The sequence below is a fragment of the Falco cherrug genome, chromosome 6 (genome assembly GCF_023634085.1).
Source record: "Falco cherrug isolate bFalChe1 chromosome 6, bFalChe1.pri, whole genome shotgun sequence".
NCBI classification, from domain to species: domain Eukaryota; kingdom Metazoa; phylum Chordata; class Aves; order Falconiformes; family Falconidae; genus Falco; species Falco cherrug.
The window spans coordinates 24,279,118-24,293,810 of record NC_073702.1 but is presented as its reverse complement, the minus strand read 5'-3'; the positions used below and the strand labels follow the sequence as shown (position 1 = coordinate 24,293,810).

Genomic DNA, 14,693 nt, shown 5'->3' with positions numbered 1-14,693 from the left:
GTCAAGGTCAAGAATGAACTTTTTCAACACTTGTAATACAAAAAAACTCCAAGTAGGATGTGGAGATGATGATAAGAACAAGCAGAATTGTTTTGGTTGTATAAGAAATATATCTCAGCCCACATACAGACAGTGTACTAGGAGGCATACAAAATTAAAGTCCTTAATTCTGAGGAGAGCCTGCAAAAATCTTCTTCAACAGTCTTTCTGTGTAGAATTACTTGTATTAAAAAGAAGTGCTTTTAAAACTCTTTGATATTCCAAAATAGTTGAATTAAAAATGCACATACCTTGGTTTTCTCATATTTAAAATTCTTATTGTTATTTTAGGATAAAATATTTTATATTATGTACCAACATTTTTTAAAGCACATTTTTCAGAAGCTATTTTTAAAGTACATTGAAAGCATTCTCACTCTGAATGCACCTTCATCTGAGAAAATGAAATGACAATGAAATCTGACATTCATCAGAACCATGAGGGATTTCAGAAATTTCATCCAGAACAGACTTCTGAAGCTCAGGTGTATTTCTGTTCCAGATAACTGTGCAAAAGGATCAGTGAAATAATTTCTGTGAGAGTGAGCAAATTAATACCTTAAAAAATGTGGCAGATCCACTCATTTGGCCATAACTTAAGAGAATTCACCATGTCACAATTAAAAGGTTACAGAACTGTGATAATTATGGTTAGATACAATTACACCCACTTCATTGAAACAAACCAGATCTGTTTAAAAAACTTGTACATTCCTTCAAGATCTGTGGTTGTTGCAAATAAAGGAATTGCACCTTAATGCCCTAAAATGACTCGGTTTACATACTTGACTGGGTATTAGTATAAAAAAGCGCATTCTCTTGGAAAAGATGGTACTATAACGTGATGATTTGAAGACATAGTTGTTTTGTTTTAAACGTCGATGCACATCTGTGGTTCAGCATATATGTATGCAAGAGACACTCTGCCGCTAAATGTAAGATTTTCAAAGGACTCAAATAATGGCTCATTATACTGTCACTGAACTTCAAAGAAAGCTTCTATTGATTTCAGTAGAAGCAGTGCTAGCTCAGTGCTTAGTGCTTTAGAAAATAACACCTATGCTTAATATGTTCATGTTTTAAATGCTGTCTTTCTCAGGATACTGGTATGCTCGAAACTTTCGCCTTTAGGTCATCCATTACAATCTGAGCCACGCTCATACATAACATTCCTGTCACACAACAGCTGCTCTAACTGAAATAAATACCTATCCGATCTAATGTATTTGTAATTTGTAATGCTTGTGACATTATAGCAGCTAACTGCAAAAATGTTTTTCTTAGTAGAGCTCTCATTGGACAGACTGCCTTCTCAGAAAACTTCAGCGTAACTGGGATTAACCATTAAACCACTACCACAGAGAGACCAGGCTTGCTACATGCACATGCAGCCTGAAGCAAATGTTCCTCTGCAGGGAACTGTGTTCCTATAGGAAGACTGATAGGTCAACTACCTCCTCCTCAACCATTTTAAGTTCAGCTGTTTTACTTGGCAAGACGAGCAGATAATGCAGTTACGGATGCCTACTCATGACCGTGGCATTCTCTCTGTAATATGAACCTACTGCTAATGTAAATGTGACAGAAGAAAGACTTGCTACCTCCTCTGCTGAACAGGCAGACTATGGCTTAAAATGGTTGTAGGAAAAGGTAGTGAGAGAAATGGAGGTAGGAGGACAAAATCGAAGGCCAGCAGCTTAGCAGTGGTCATCCTCTAGCAGTGAAAATTCAAAGTGCATTCTTTAGGTCAGGAACAGATCGTGCTTCCTCATCTCTGAGCAACAGCTTCGTGGTTTTGTAGCAATTTGTTTTTCCATAAATAAAAGCAAGATACTACAGTGACCTGAATGTTTAATAGTTTCCTACATGTAGATTGCCCCACGTGTATTTTCACATACCTGAAGCAGATTCTCAGCAGCAAGCATAGTAATCAGGATGGCACCATTCATCTCAGTGGAACTCCACTGGTTTACTGCAGCAAAGGCACTGACTTGGGTTTGATACAATTTGTTATTATATAATAAAGGTGGTTTGGTTTTTTTTTTTTTTTTTTTTCTGTCTGGTGATCTATAAATTCTGGAATTTTGCAGTTGAAAAGGGATTTTAATTAGAAATATCAACAAGAGTTCAATTTGAGTACAAAATTCAGTTCTGAATTGATGCCTGAAGTGGGATTTTGTTTTTCTGTCTGGTTCTTATAAAGGAATTGTGGGTGGGGAATAATGGGGAACACCAAATTTTGAAACCATAAAATCAAGTATCAAAATTCTAAGGTATTACTCCCTAAATTTGAAATTCCATGATAGTAACTTCTTGACAGCTTTAATAGTTTCATCCTTATTCAAGTCTATAAGATCTTCTGGAAAATAAATAAAAAAAAAAAAAACTAGACTGATATGACCTAGTTGTTCTCTAAATCTTTGGATTTATACATAAATATAAATATATTAATATCTATAGTTAAGTCTTTGGATTTATCCTTTCAACATAAATAACTTGATATTTTAAGAATATATTACTATTTAGAAATATTGGTTTAGTATAATGAAAATCAACATTTTCTATTAATCATGTTAAAAATACAGAATACAGTAAACAAGATTTTGTTCAATACCCTTGTAAATTAGTACTTTCTCTTGCTTTTTTTAAAAAAATTATAGTAGGTGCACTGCTTGATTCTCACCTGCTTTCTGAATTGTTAATCAATTTTCAAATGTATTTACAATTAATCTCTATGGTTCTCAGCATCTTTGTTGGAGAATGGTGAGGTTTTTGCATCAATGTGAAAATGAATAAGAATCTAATAGCACTTCTAAGGATGACCAGTTAAATTGGAATTGTAATAAGCTTTCTATACACAATGAAAACAATCTAAAACTTGATTGTGTAATTAAACTGAGTGCTTCTGCTAGCAAATTGATAAGTATCATTTAATGACCCTATAAATCTAACCTAAACTAAATGCTATTTAATATCTCACCTGAATTTAAGGAGAATATCCCCTTTGCTTATTTGGTTGTTTCAGAAATTAGTTCTGAAATTAGCACATGGTGACATTTCCATTCTTAAAGGGACTCCTTATATAATTCTATTTCATGCTTGTTTCTTCATCATCACAGAATATAAAATTAAAAGAGAGTATTTCCAATTTTATTTAACATTTCTGCATTTTCAATATATTATTTGGAGCTCACAAGATTACACAGTGATCAACCACTTATCTTTTACCCATCCTCTCAGTTTACCATGAAGAATTAATAGATTCATAAGCTTGCAACGAAAATAAGTTCTTATTCAGACTGTCTAATTTCTCCTAGATTTTGGATTTTAGGTGGACTTCTTTTGCTCAGCCTTAAGAGGATGATTTAGACTATCGTTTCTCAAGCACCACTTAATTCCCAAAGATGCTTAGAAAAAATGAGTGTGTTTGTTTCGAGTGCAGTTACTGAGGCACCCAAAGTCTCCTGAGCATCTCAGAAATCAGGCAGTCATAAAAGCTAGGTTAGCTCTGACAGAACGATTAGTGGAAAGATATCTGGATCTGAACATCACAAACCCTTTACTTCAGTTTTCTCTAAATCCAAAATCTTCAATTGGAATTGTACCTTTCATGCTAAAAAGTAGTTTCAGATAGGGATAATTCCACACTCCCTTGCAACTGGGCCATCATGCAGTGGGAATGCAAGGAATACACATGACTGACCAGAGCACATCACTGTTCCATTTTTAGAAGCTTGTTATCACTCAACTTTAAGCATATATACAGGAATGTTGCTAAAATATCCATTGATGTTCAGTGGCAACAAAATTGTTTAGAATCCATTTGAACTTTTATGCAAAAGAATTCCTCCAACTGGCTCCTAATTTTGAAATCATTACTTTACTGTTATCTCCAGTGGATTAGAGAATGAAAGCCCAAATACATGAATAAATTTGGGTTCTTTGTGGATCTGCTCAAAATATGGGAGCTATTCATTCATTCAATTTGATGAAAATGCAGGTTTTTAAGATGTCAGTGCAGTTTCACGCGGTTCATTCTTTTTGATCTCTCATTGCTATAAGTGATTTTACACCTCATAAGGGCAAGTAGGTGATTTGAAATATTATTTTTCATGTTATATACCAATTATTGTTTTATATAATTGGTTATATATAGGTTAGGAAGTAGTATGTATGCATAAAGTCACTACTACACTGATATTTTATACAATATAGTCAAATGAATGCTTTTAAAGGGAAATTATGACAACATACTGCTTTCTTGGGAAGGTTACTGAAATCAGATGGAAGCAACCTATTCACTTCTGTATGTTTTCAGTTAGTTCTAGTGAATCCTTTCAGGGGATTTTTTACAGAAACACACATGTAAAATTAAGTAACAGTCCAGAAAGAACAGCAAGCAGTTGGAGGAATGAGGAGATTTCCTGAGCTGTGAAGGAGGGATGAGAGGGAAGCATTACATGGGCAAGTTTTATAAAGAAAACTTTAAAACCATAAATCTTTACTAGAAAAATGAAGTAAAAACCAAAAGCTGTCAAGAGTATGGATTCTGAAAGGATCTGTACAATAAACTATGTTTCACAGAAAGCAATTTCATCTTTCTCAATGAGAACACTATGAGTGGGTTAGAAATTATTTAAAACTGATGAACTGGTAAAATCTATTGCAAGATATTACAAGGAAATCAACAAGATGAATAGAAGATATCAAACAGTAACCAGGACCAGACACTTCAGAGTCCATCAAACAAAAAGGGAAAGAGATACAAAGCTGAGGAAAGGATATTCTGTAAACTACTTCTTTAAAATAATTATGTTATTTTTGGTTTTGGGTTTTTTTATGTTATTGTTTTGTTTTAATCATCAATAAAATGGTTGTAGACTCCTCAGGCATTTCATATAGATCATCCCAAAGAACATACAGTGTATAGAGGGAAATGTTAAAGTCTGGAACAGGAAGATGGTGAACTAAGGATACTGCAAGGTATGCTATTCCCGTGTCTTCATCCTTTGTAAGTGTGGAACACTGCTTAAGCTCACAGATGAAAACAGAGATTGGCCACACAGACCAATATGGAAAAGGAATTAATTGTTGCTTACAAAACAACAACAAAAAATAATTCATTAACTACACCTGTTTTGACTATTGCTTTTTTTTTTCTTTTTGAAGGAGTTTTAATCATAGCATTTTAGCAGGACAATATTAGTGGAAAGAAAATTGAAATCTTCAAAGCTCCAGGTCTGCATGCACAATTATTCCCAGTAAATATTTTTGTGTTTATCCAGAAGAGACATAACCAGCAAGCAATTCTGTGCCACAATGAGCCAGTCTGGCTTACATGTTCAGAATCAAGAATCTCACTATAGAGAATTGTTTGGTTTTTAAAATACATAAAATTTAAGAATGCATACAAAAAGATAAAACATCCACAGAAGCAGACACATGTTAATGGAAAAAGAGAGGGAAAACATAGGATAATTGCATCTTACAATTACGCTCATTATAAACTAGTTTTGGATTTCCACTAATGTTCACATGACATGCATTCAAGTGAAATATTATTACAACATTAATGATTATTTTTTAAAAATATGTGTATTCTTCACAGGAGAAATTTGTATAATTCCAGGAAAATGAATTTTACTGCTAACATTTCTTTTAGCACAATACATTCACGCACCTGTCCTCAACAAATATATATTTTTATTTCCAGGGTTTCTTTGTCTGTCAGGATTAGTCACTGAGTTACAGAACACAATGGAAGGAAATTCACTAAAGCACTCATTTTTAAGCACAGAAAATAACCATGCAGCAAAACTTCTTGATTATTCTGTTATGACTGAGTGGAGTCCAACATATGACCTATTTTAATTTTTGCAGTTACTCAAACTAAACAACTTTTAATTGTCCAAGAAAATGGTTTCATGAAACTAGGTTATTCAGCTGTATGAGAACTGGAAAGAGCTTGCAGCATCTCCATCACAGCTGGAAGCACAATGGGAAAACTTTTTTTTTTTTGTTTTGAAGTTGCTAGATAAATGAGAGCATGTAACCATGTCTCCTCACTATACACCAACTGCAGGTATTTTAGAGACACTGCAGTAGATTACTTTCCCACTGCATGTTGTTTTCAGTCTCCTGAGAGCTCTTCCATCTTGTGAAGCAGGTTCCTCTTCTCTGTCTTCTGCCTTCCATGTAACAAGTACAAAATTTGAAGATGCCAAAATAGTTAGTTCAACTTTTCTACAGCTGACAATGAAATGTGTTACCATTGTTTTTTCCTCTGTCTCCTGCCAAATACTATTCCAATATCCTCCTCTATTCTCCCGTTGAACAAGACTGAAGACCCCAAAGATCCAAATCATCTTATCAAGATGTTTCTGCATTAATTTAACAATCATATCCAACACTCAGATGAGTCAAGATAATTTGCTTTGGGAAGAATAGTTTGAGGAGAGGGAAGAATACTGAGAAAGCAACTTAAAACAGACAGGGTTGAACAAACATGGAATAAAATCTCGTAGTACTGACAAGACTACCCAGAAGGGTCAAATAATCAGTAAGACATCTGGAAAAGGTGCTAACCTTTTATTTTTTAAGATTCTCTACACCTTAAAAAGCTTTTAAACAAAGAAAAAGAAAAATTACTTCATTTGAGCATGAATAATTGGTCTTACAACGTTTATGATGTTCCAGGTGAGGCAGAGAGTCTTGCTAGGATTTCTGTGAACTGACTGAACTTCTAGTTAAAATTGAGAGGCTTTCACTGCCTATCTTCCTCCATTGCAATGATGACTTTTATTACCAGCCTCATGCGAATACTTTTTAACAGCATTTTTTCTGCCATTCAAGCACCTTCCTGCCCTACTTCTATTGCATTTTTACTCCCCCATCTGCAACTACAGGATTTTTTTTTCTAGGAAGAAAATATAGGTATTTCTAGGACATGGATTTAACCTAAATTTGCTTGATATCATTGTTTGTAAACAGATTAATTTCATCCGGTCACTGAATTTCACAGTTTCTCGGCAGACTCCTTTTTCTAAGCAGTTGCAGCTTGAAATATGGCTTTAAAATAGCTCAAAGGGGAATGATACTGTGAGGGGGATATCCTCCTGCTTTATTGCGTTTTTTCTGTATCAAAAAAATCATGCAACATGGGCAGACAAAATTGAAAAGCATCTTTGAACATACCACTGCACATTAATAATTCTTTTCATAAACTGTATGGACAGAATCTTTGAAGAAATACACCTCTTCTTACGGTAACACCAAACACAAAGAACACATACAGGATAAGGTTAACAATCATCCTATCAAAGACAAAATGCGAATGACCGTCAACAGTAAACAGAACCACGCCACATTTCAACAAGAACGACTGAAATTACACATGCAAGCAAACAATTGCCATGAATCTTGCCCATTCATTTATGAATAAAAATAAATGTAAAACTTCAATTATGGTCTTTCTCCAAAAGGAAGAATTTCTATGGACAATCTACCCTATTGGTGACAATCTAATCTACCAGTTCTTTTTCTATGGCTTGAAATAATTATGTAATGTTAAGTTGCACCTCATTCATGCTGCTCTTGATATCATTCTGAAAAGAAGAGCATTCAAAGCAACATTTCTGTTTGGAAGGAAGAAAGAAAACAGTGGAGTGAAAAGAATTTTCACTGCTGGAGAGTGGCCACAGCACTTTGCATCCTAGTGACATAGTGGTTTACAACAAACTTGAATGTAAGCAACTGAGTGACAGAAAATTAAGATATGGGATCACACATAAGCAGACTAAAGCACTGTAATCAGGATTTTAATTGAATGCCTCTCCTGAAGGTTTCAGATAGTTTAAACCTCAGCTGGAAGAAATATTAATGGCTTTTGTGGGATATGGGTCTAAGAGGATTGTTGGATTAAAATGACAAAAGATCATTTCAAAAAGACTTGTTCCTTAATTTTAAGATTGTTACTATGTAAAAGAACAAGTTTTGAGGTTAACAATAAATACTTCAGAAACTGACTGGATACAGAACTAGCTAATCTCCACCCTCATTATACTTAATTTTAATTATATATTTTCTGCTTTTTATAGGAACAGCACATAGGACAATCAAATTGTTGGTCACACAGTTGTATCATAATTTCTTGCAGAAATTGTGAGAAAATACTTTACACACACTCAATATGTGTTATTAACATATTAATAACTCCCTCATACCCAGCATATTTTCAGGAAGAATTTTTTTTTTTTTTTTAAGAATTGCACTACTTCTCAAAAGTGCAGGAGCAACGGCATCACCATTGCAAAATCTTCTTTGTTACCTCATCAGTGCAAAGAGACAATTGGAAGGCTTCTAAGCAAGTGCCTGCAAACCTCGTTAGAATCCTACAGATCTGGAAACTTAGAAGAGCTGATCCAACACCTGTGCTAGGACTTCTGCTCCTTGCAAGGTGTGCTAATGCAATGTTGTGATTCAGTGCTCTCACTATTGCAAACATCTTTCAAAGGTCCCTGCAAATGCGAACATATCAGATCAATCTTGCATTTGTGCTAAACTGTGTAACTCTGTTTTTAATTGGAGGTCTATACTCTTAATCCATACTTTCCAGTACCACTGGTCTAGTTCACTTGGGAGTATGGATCCAGATGTTCAGCAAATAACTTGTTTATATAACCATATACAGGCGTTTGAAGTTGCAACTTAAATAAAAATAAATTTATCTTCTCTGTCGTCATACCGCAAAATATCTCCTTTAGAATAAAGTATCTGTTTCAGGACAAGCACAATCATTCTTTGGTCTCTACTGATTCTAATAGGAGCTTAGTCACCACAATGCTAAGACACCTACATTTACACAACTATACCAAGAATCTTGATCTTAAATTTCAAATGACCTAATGGGAAGTGCACCCTCAGATCTAAGGAAATAATTGACTTGAGAGAATTTTACTAGCCAGTAGAAAGTGATAATTTGCTGTTGAATTTTGAGAATTTAAGACTATCACAAACTTTCACTTTTACACTGTCTTCAGTCTCTTCCAGTGTTAACAAGTACAATCCCAACTTACAATTAACAATGTAAGAGCAAAATATTTCATCTTTGAAAACAGAACCATCATGTAAAACATAACATATTTACCTTATATAAGTGGAACATAAACTTTCTGGAAGAAAATGTTCAAGGTGGAGTGAGTAATCTCCACAGAAATTTATCTTCCAGTGGTGAAATGTATTAATTTCCAGTTTTTTATAATCAAGGTTGACTTACACATTATTACTTTCAAGTTAATTTTCATAACATGCTCACAGACTGTTATTACATAGTTATTGACATACAAATATTGATGTGTTGATGAAGCTTTCAGACGCCTTCAGTGTATAAAAATGCACTCAGATCCTTAGTCATGGAGCACATCAATCTGATGCAATTACTAAACACAGAAATTATCTAAAAATGTTATACTTATTTTACTGATGAAATTGCTCCAGGATTTAAATTATTTATTACTTACCCCTGTTCTCTGAACTTCCACGAAAATCGCTCTTTGAAATGATTTCTCCCACACTGCCAACTCACTGCCCAGCTCCACATTGAAATAATGACTCTTGCCGTGTCCAACCATAACACTGAAACAATACGGCCTCTGGTCTTCAAGATCGAAGTCCTGATGAATACCTAAATACAAGTTTGCTTGTAGGCAGCAATCATCAGCAAGCCAGAGCTGAAAGACATGTTTCAGTGTGTGATGCTTCATCTATCAAAAACAGTTAAAGCAACGTTGTATTCTGTAAGTTATGGGTACTTTGATACGTTATGTCATTATGTTAATAATTACCTTGAAGAAATGTTCTGAGAGTTAAAGAATAATTGCAAAGACAACTTCTCTCTTTGCTTCTTATTCACTTTAACCTGTATCACGTAATCCAGGCTACTTCTGCGCTTCCAAAACACTGTCATAGTTACCTAAGCAATACATACATAATTTAAAGAGTTTGTATCAATATATTGTTTACTGTGAAAAGGAAGGAAATCCCTGAATTGTTTGAGTACAATTCAAGAGCTGTGTACCAGCTTTACAGGAGAATATAACTACCCTGCTATGGTTAGGTTCCAATATGCTAACCACCAAGGAATGCAGAAAATTATCAAGCACTGAAGGGCTAAATCTGAAAATGACAGTGTGAGCTTTCAAATGTCCCCTAATAGCTGCCAGTGCTGCTAAGCAACTGCAATGGAAGTGAAGTGAGATGCTGCCATCACCTTCAAGATGAAGAGGAAGAAAATCTTCATATTGGTCTTTCAAAATAAAAAAAAAAATCCCTGTAACAGAATGTTTTGTAAATTAAAACAAATTCTTACAAGAAACTTACCTAATCTTTCAAGACTTCTTTGACTAGTATAAATACAGAGAAAAATAAAACTAAATAAAAAAGCTACTGCCTTTACATCTGGGTATGATGTGACTGAAATACAAAAATATGCATTTTTTATAAAATTCTATTTATCAGATAGGGCCTTTTCTTCATTTCTCTATAATAGCATGAGGCAGAAAATAGTGAAGAATTTGAAAAAAGAATGTTATTTCTTATTTTCTAGGCACTCACAAATAGAATTTTTTTTCCCTAGCACTCCAGGTTAGGTTTAGGAGACTTGACTCTAGTCAAGCAGATCTGAGGTAAAAGCAGTTATGTTTGACTGGACTTAGGTTCTTTGGAAAGGCTAGAATGCAACTTTGTAGGGGCACCAAAGTCCTAGAAACTTGTAGTCAGGATAAGATTTATAAAGATTTAGAATTTAGTTTTCCAGAACCTCTAATAGCCTATCATAGCCTCTTGAGGCTATAGTTGAAATTCCATGCACATGAAAACAGAAAAATAGCTGGAATCTGAACATCCAAATGTAATATAAAATATTATGATACATTAAAATAAATTCTTAAATGTTCAGAGTCTTGTGTCCCTACGATTCTAGATGTACAGGCAATCGCCCTCACAGTGCAGTAGTGAAGATTCACTTTTTAGTAATGAAAAGCAGAGGAAACAAATGCTCTGCTAGCACACCTTCCTCTGAGTACTGCTCTCCTATTCATAAACAGGATCAAAATACTCAGATGGGAACTGAAAACTTTGCTTGTGCTGGTGAATTACTGAATAAAGCTGGCAAATGTAACCTTACGCAATTTGATCGAGTCTAGTCTGTTAAGCTATGGATGTTTTGTGGGGCACCTCAGAAGCAGCACATAATGCCACCAGGGTACACAGCACTTTGCTGTCAAAAATGGCCCTTGCAGCTACCTGAGGAGAGAACAGTCTTAAGGAAGATCAAAGTTATTTTACAACACTCCTTTGGGCTGTTGAAAAGGAAGTTGAACAAAATTCCTGTATATAATCTGATGTTCAGCAGCTATGGAGTGACAGGTATTATATCTGTATCTGCTTCAAGACTCAATGCTGCACAACCTGGCCTGTAGACTACTTATTAATATTTCTTATTTTCTGTGTGAAAATGTACTGTTTGAAAATACCAGGCAATAAAAGAAAAGAAAATGTTTTTAAGACAGATTTTAAAAATGCAATTATTCTTGCCCCTGAAAAATACAGATTTCCAGTAACAGTTCCAGTAAATATGGAGTATAAGCCAAGATATAGGAAGAAACACATATGATAAAAGCAATTACATTTTCAATCATCTGGTTGTTACCACTAAATGTCCATGAATATGCAAGTGCATGATATATATATATATATATATATGAATTTTAATTCACATATTTGCATATGCAAGTGTGTATTTATATGTATGTATAAACACACACAAATTAAAATATAGCAAACATTTTTGTTTTCAAATGTAATTTCCATATTGGATTCTCATTTTCCATGTTTAACTCTTGTGTCATAATAAACACAGATGAGAAGCTTACAATTAGGTGAGTAACAAGTGCACCTCTCCTTAAAATCCATCTTTCATGAGAAGATACAATGCCACCTTCCACCAGAGCTCTGCACTAGCTCTAACCAGCTTCTGAAAGTCCTTTAGAATACTCCCCCTAAATGGCAGTTTTTAGAATAAACTCCGTCTTTCAGTCTGTGATGAAGAAACCTTAACCTCTTAAGATTTCTTCCTATCTTTTTGGATTTGCTGAGTTTGTGTCATTGTCATTTATACCAAGGAATCAACAGAAAAGAGGTTAAAGAGTTGAATTTGAGCTTTTGCACTTTAGATAATGTATTCATGAAGACTGGCAATTAAGCATGCATTTATTAAAATGTCAAGAACATTAAAGAGTTGAATCTTGGGTAGTTTATTTCCCACTTCTTTTTCTTAATGAAAAAGTATCACAGAATATGCTTTAAGGATACATTATCCTTGAAATTACCAGAACATTGGAGGAAGGACTGAATTTCAAATCAGTAGTAACATTTCAAGGGAAAAAAACCAAAACCAAAAGACAAAACACAGCAAAAACTTTTCAAAGGGCATAATGAGTATATACTTAATTGCTGCCTGACTTATTTTATCAGGAAAAAATATTACAAAAAAATTAAGGAACCAAATAATCTGGGACAGAACCTCTGCTCTTTGCTGCTGTCTCAGTGATGGGCAGGACCTGAAGTTTGCCATGTGCATCCATCTGGAGAAATGGTCACATTGAAATAATGCTATGCCTACAAGAATATGGCTGTGATCCTGCATCCTGCACTCCAGAGCTGAGCTCAAGCCCCAACTACAGGATTGTTAATATCTTCGCACGGCATTTGCCAAGACCTTTCCCTCTCCCCACTTTTGCCAGAGATGGGAACCTTCCCCGCCAGCTCAGTGTCAGCAGGCCTACAACAGAGAAAAAAACAGGCAGTGATGGGCTTCAAAACTGGCAGCTGACATGAGCAGAAGCTCTTTTAGAAGCCAGTTAATGGACTGACACTTCTGTTAAATACAGATGTTTTACTCATATTGGAGAGGTATTTTTTTAGATGTCTATCAAATTCAATGTGGTCCTTGCTCTGTCGTTTGTAACTTCATTATGTTTTCAGATTATCTTTTTTTTTTTTTTTTTTTAATCACAGTCAACAAAATTGGTGTGGAAACATGCCCATGTTGTTGAAAGTCAGTGTGGGACAAGTAGTTTGAGTAGTCAGGAATGGAAACTCCCTGCCACCCCATTCTTTGAAGAATATGGTCATTTAGTGCAACAGATCATTTCCCTCTATGCCGAAAAGGGGAGTAAAGAGGAACGGAGTGTTGTCAGGTCTAAGATTATTTTTTTTCATTTTCACTTTTCCTTCTGTAAATTGTCCCGAATAACTGTGTTGTATCAGAAAAAAACATCCCACAACTAAACCAAAAAAACTTAAGCAGTTCTTTGGCACATGGTTAAATCAGGATCTGTAAAGGGAACTGAGGAACAACCTTCTCCACATTAGTACACGGTCAAAGGACAAACAGCAGAGAGAGAGGCTGATGAGAACTGAAGATGATCTGTAATTTTTCAGTGAAACAACACTTTATCTGAAAAGACTGATCACCCCCCCTGCTCCCAATAATATATTTGATTTTACTCTCTTAGGCTAGTAAGCTTTCATCTAGCCTTACCTCACCTGCAAAGTAGCTTTTGATTAGGTGGTAGAGAAATAAACTAATTTATCTGATGCAACTTATAAGAAAATATCTTCTGTAAGTCAATTATTTAAACAGACTGCCAAGGTTTTACCCAAAATCCTTGCTTGAGACAAGTTAAAAAGAAAAAATGACACTTTCTCTAGGTGGTGGGAAAAAACCATGAAGAATTCTATAGTACACAAATGCACCATATTGCCTTTTGTAAGGTAACACCTACTTTAACATTTGCAAACTACACTTGACCTAAAAGGGACATAAATTTCTACTTCTATTTACTGAAAAGAAATAAAAGTATATTTATAGAGAACAGGAATTATAGCAAAAGCATTCTTTATTACATTCACTCAAAAATCTGACCCACGAAGAAAAAAGCAGTATTCAGCTTCATTATGCTTAGCTGTGTGTCTCACCTAGACTTCATACAACCAGCTTGAATACTGAAAATTTTCTTCAGTATGGAAGCATTTTCATAACTTGCTCGCTTAGAGCTTAATCCATTTTCCATGTATTTTTATACTTGCATAGCTAATGCACTAGCAATTACAAATAGTTTTTTTTACAACAGATGAATTATTTGAATGTTAGCTACTCCTATTTAAGATTAACTTGAGCTTATTATTAACAGGAAAAGGCAAGCTTTCTTTACTAAACAATATTATGATTGTTAGGAAACCTACCTTGTGAATTTTAAATAGAACCTCACAGAGGTTATAGATTTTTTCAGCTCGTACCCAGTCTAGTGTGCTTACCTATAATATCAAAAGAAATATTAAAAACACATTATTTATTCTAAAATCATGTACAGATGAAAAAAAAAATTAAGTTTCCACTCATCATTATCCTACTGGATGCTCTAAATATTGACATGTTTCTACATTTAATATCCATCATTAAGAAAAGACTGTGAAATAGCATTCAGTTTTACAGAAACAGCATCTACAGGAGTCTTACTATAACGAAAAACTATTAAATAATTTCATTGGTTTTTTCCCGTTATTACTACAGTATGATGGAAACCTCTTTGTAA

At 34.4% G+C, this 14,693-nt stretch overlaps 1 protein-coding gene across 1 annotated transcript in view; it reads right to left on the bottom strand.

Moving 5' to 3' along the window:
* Positions 1-14,693, bottom strand: part of SNTG2 (syntrophin gamma 2) — a 268,443-nt gene that overhangs the window by 23,122 nt on the left and 230,628 nt on the right. Inside the window, exons 13-14 of the mRNA XM_055714276.1 lie at positions 14,344-14,415; positions 9,558-9,800 (exon numbers count right to left, since the gene is read on the bottom strand). Coding sequence (XP_055570251.1) covers positions 9,558-9,800; positions 14,344-14,415 — 315 coding nt within the window. The remainder of the gene's footprint in view (positions 1-9,557; positions 9,801-14,343; positions 14,416-14,693) is intronic.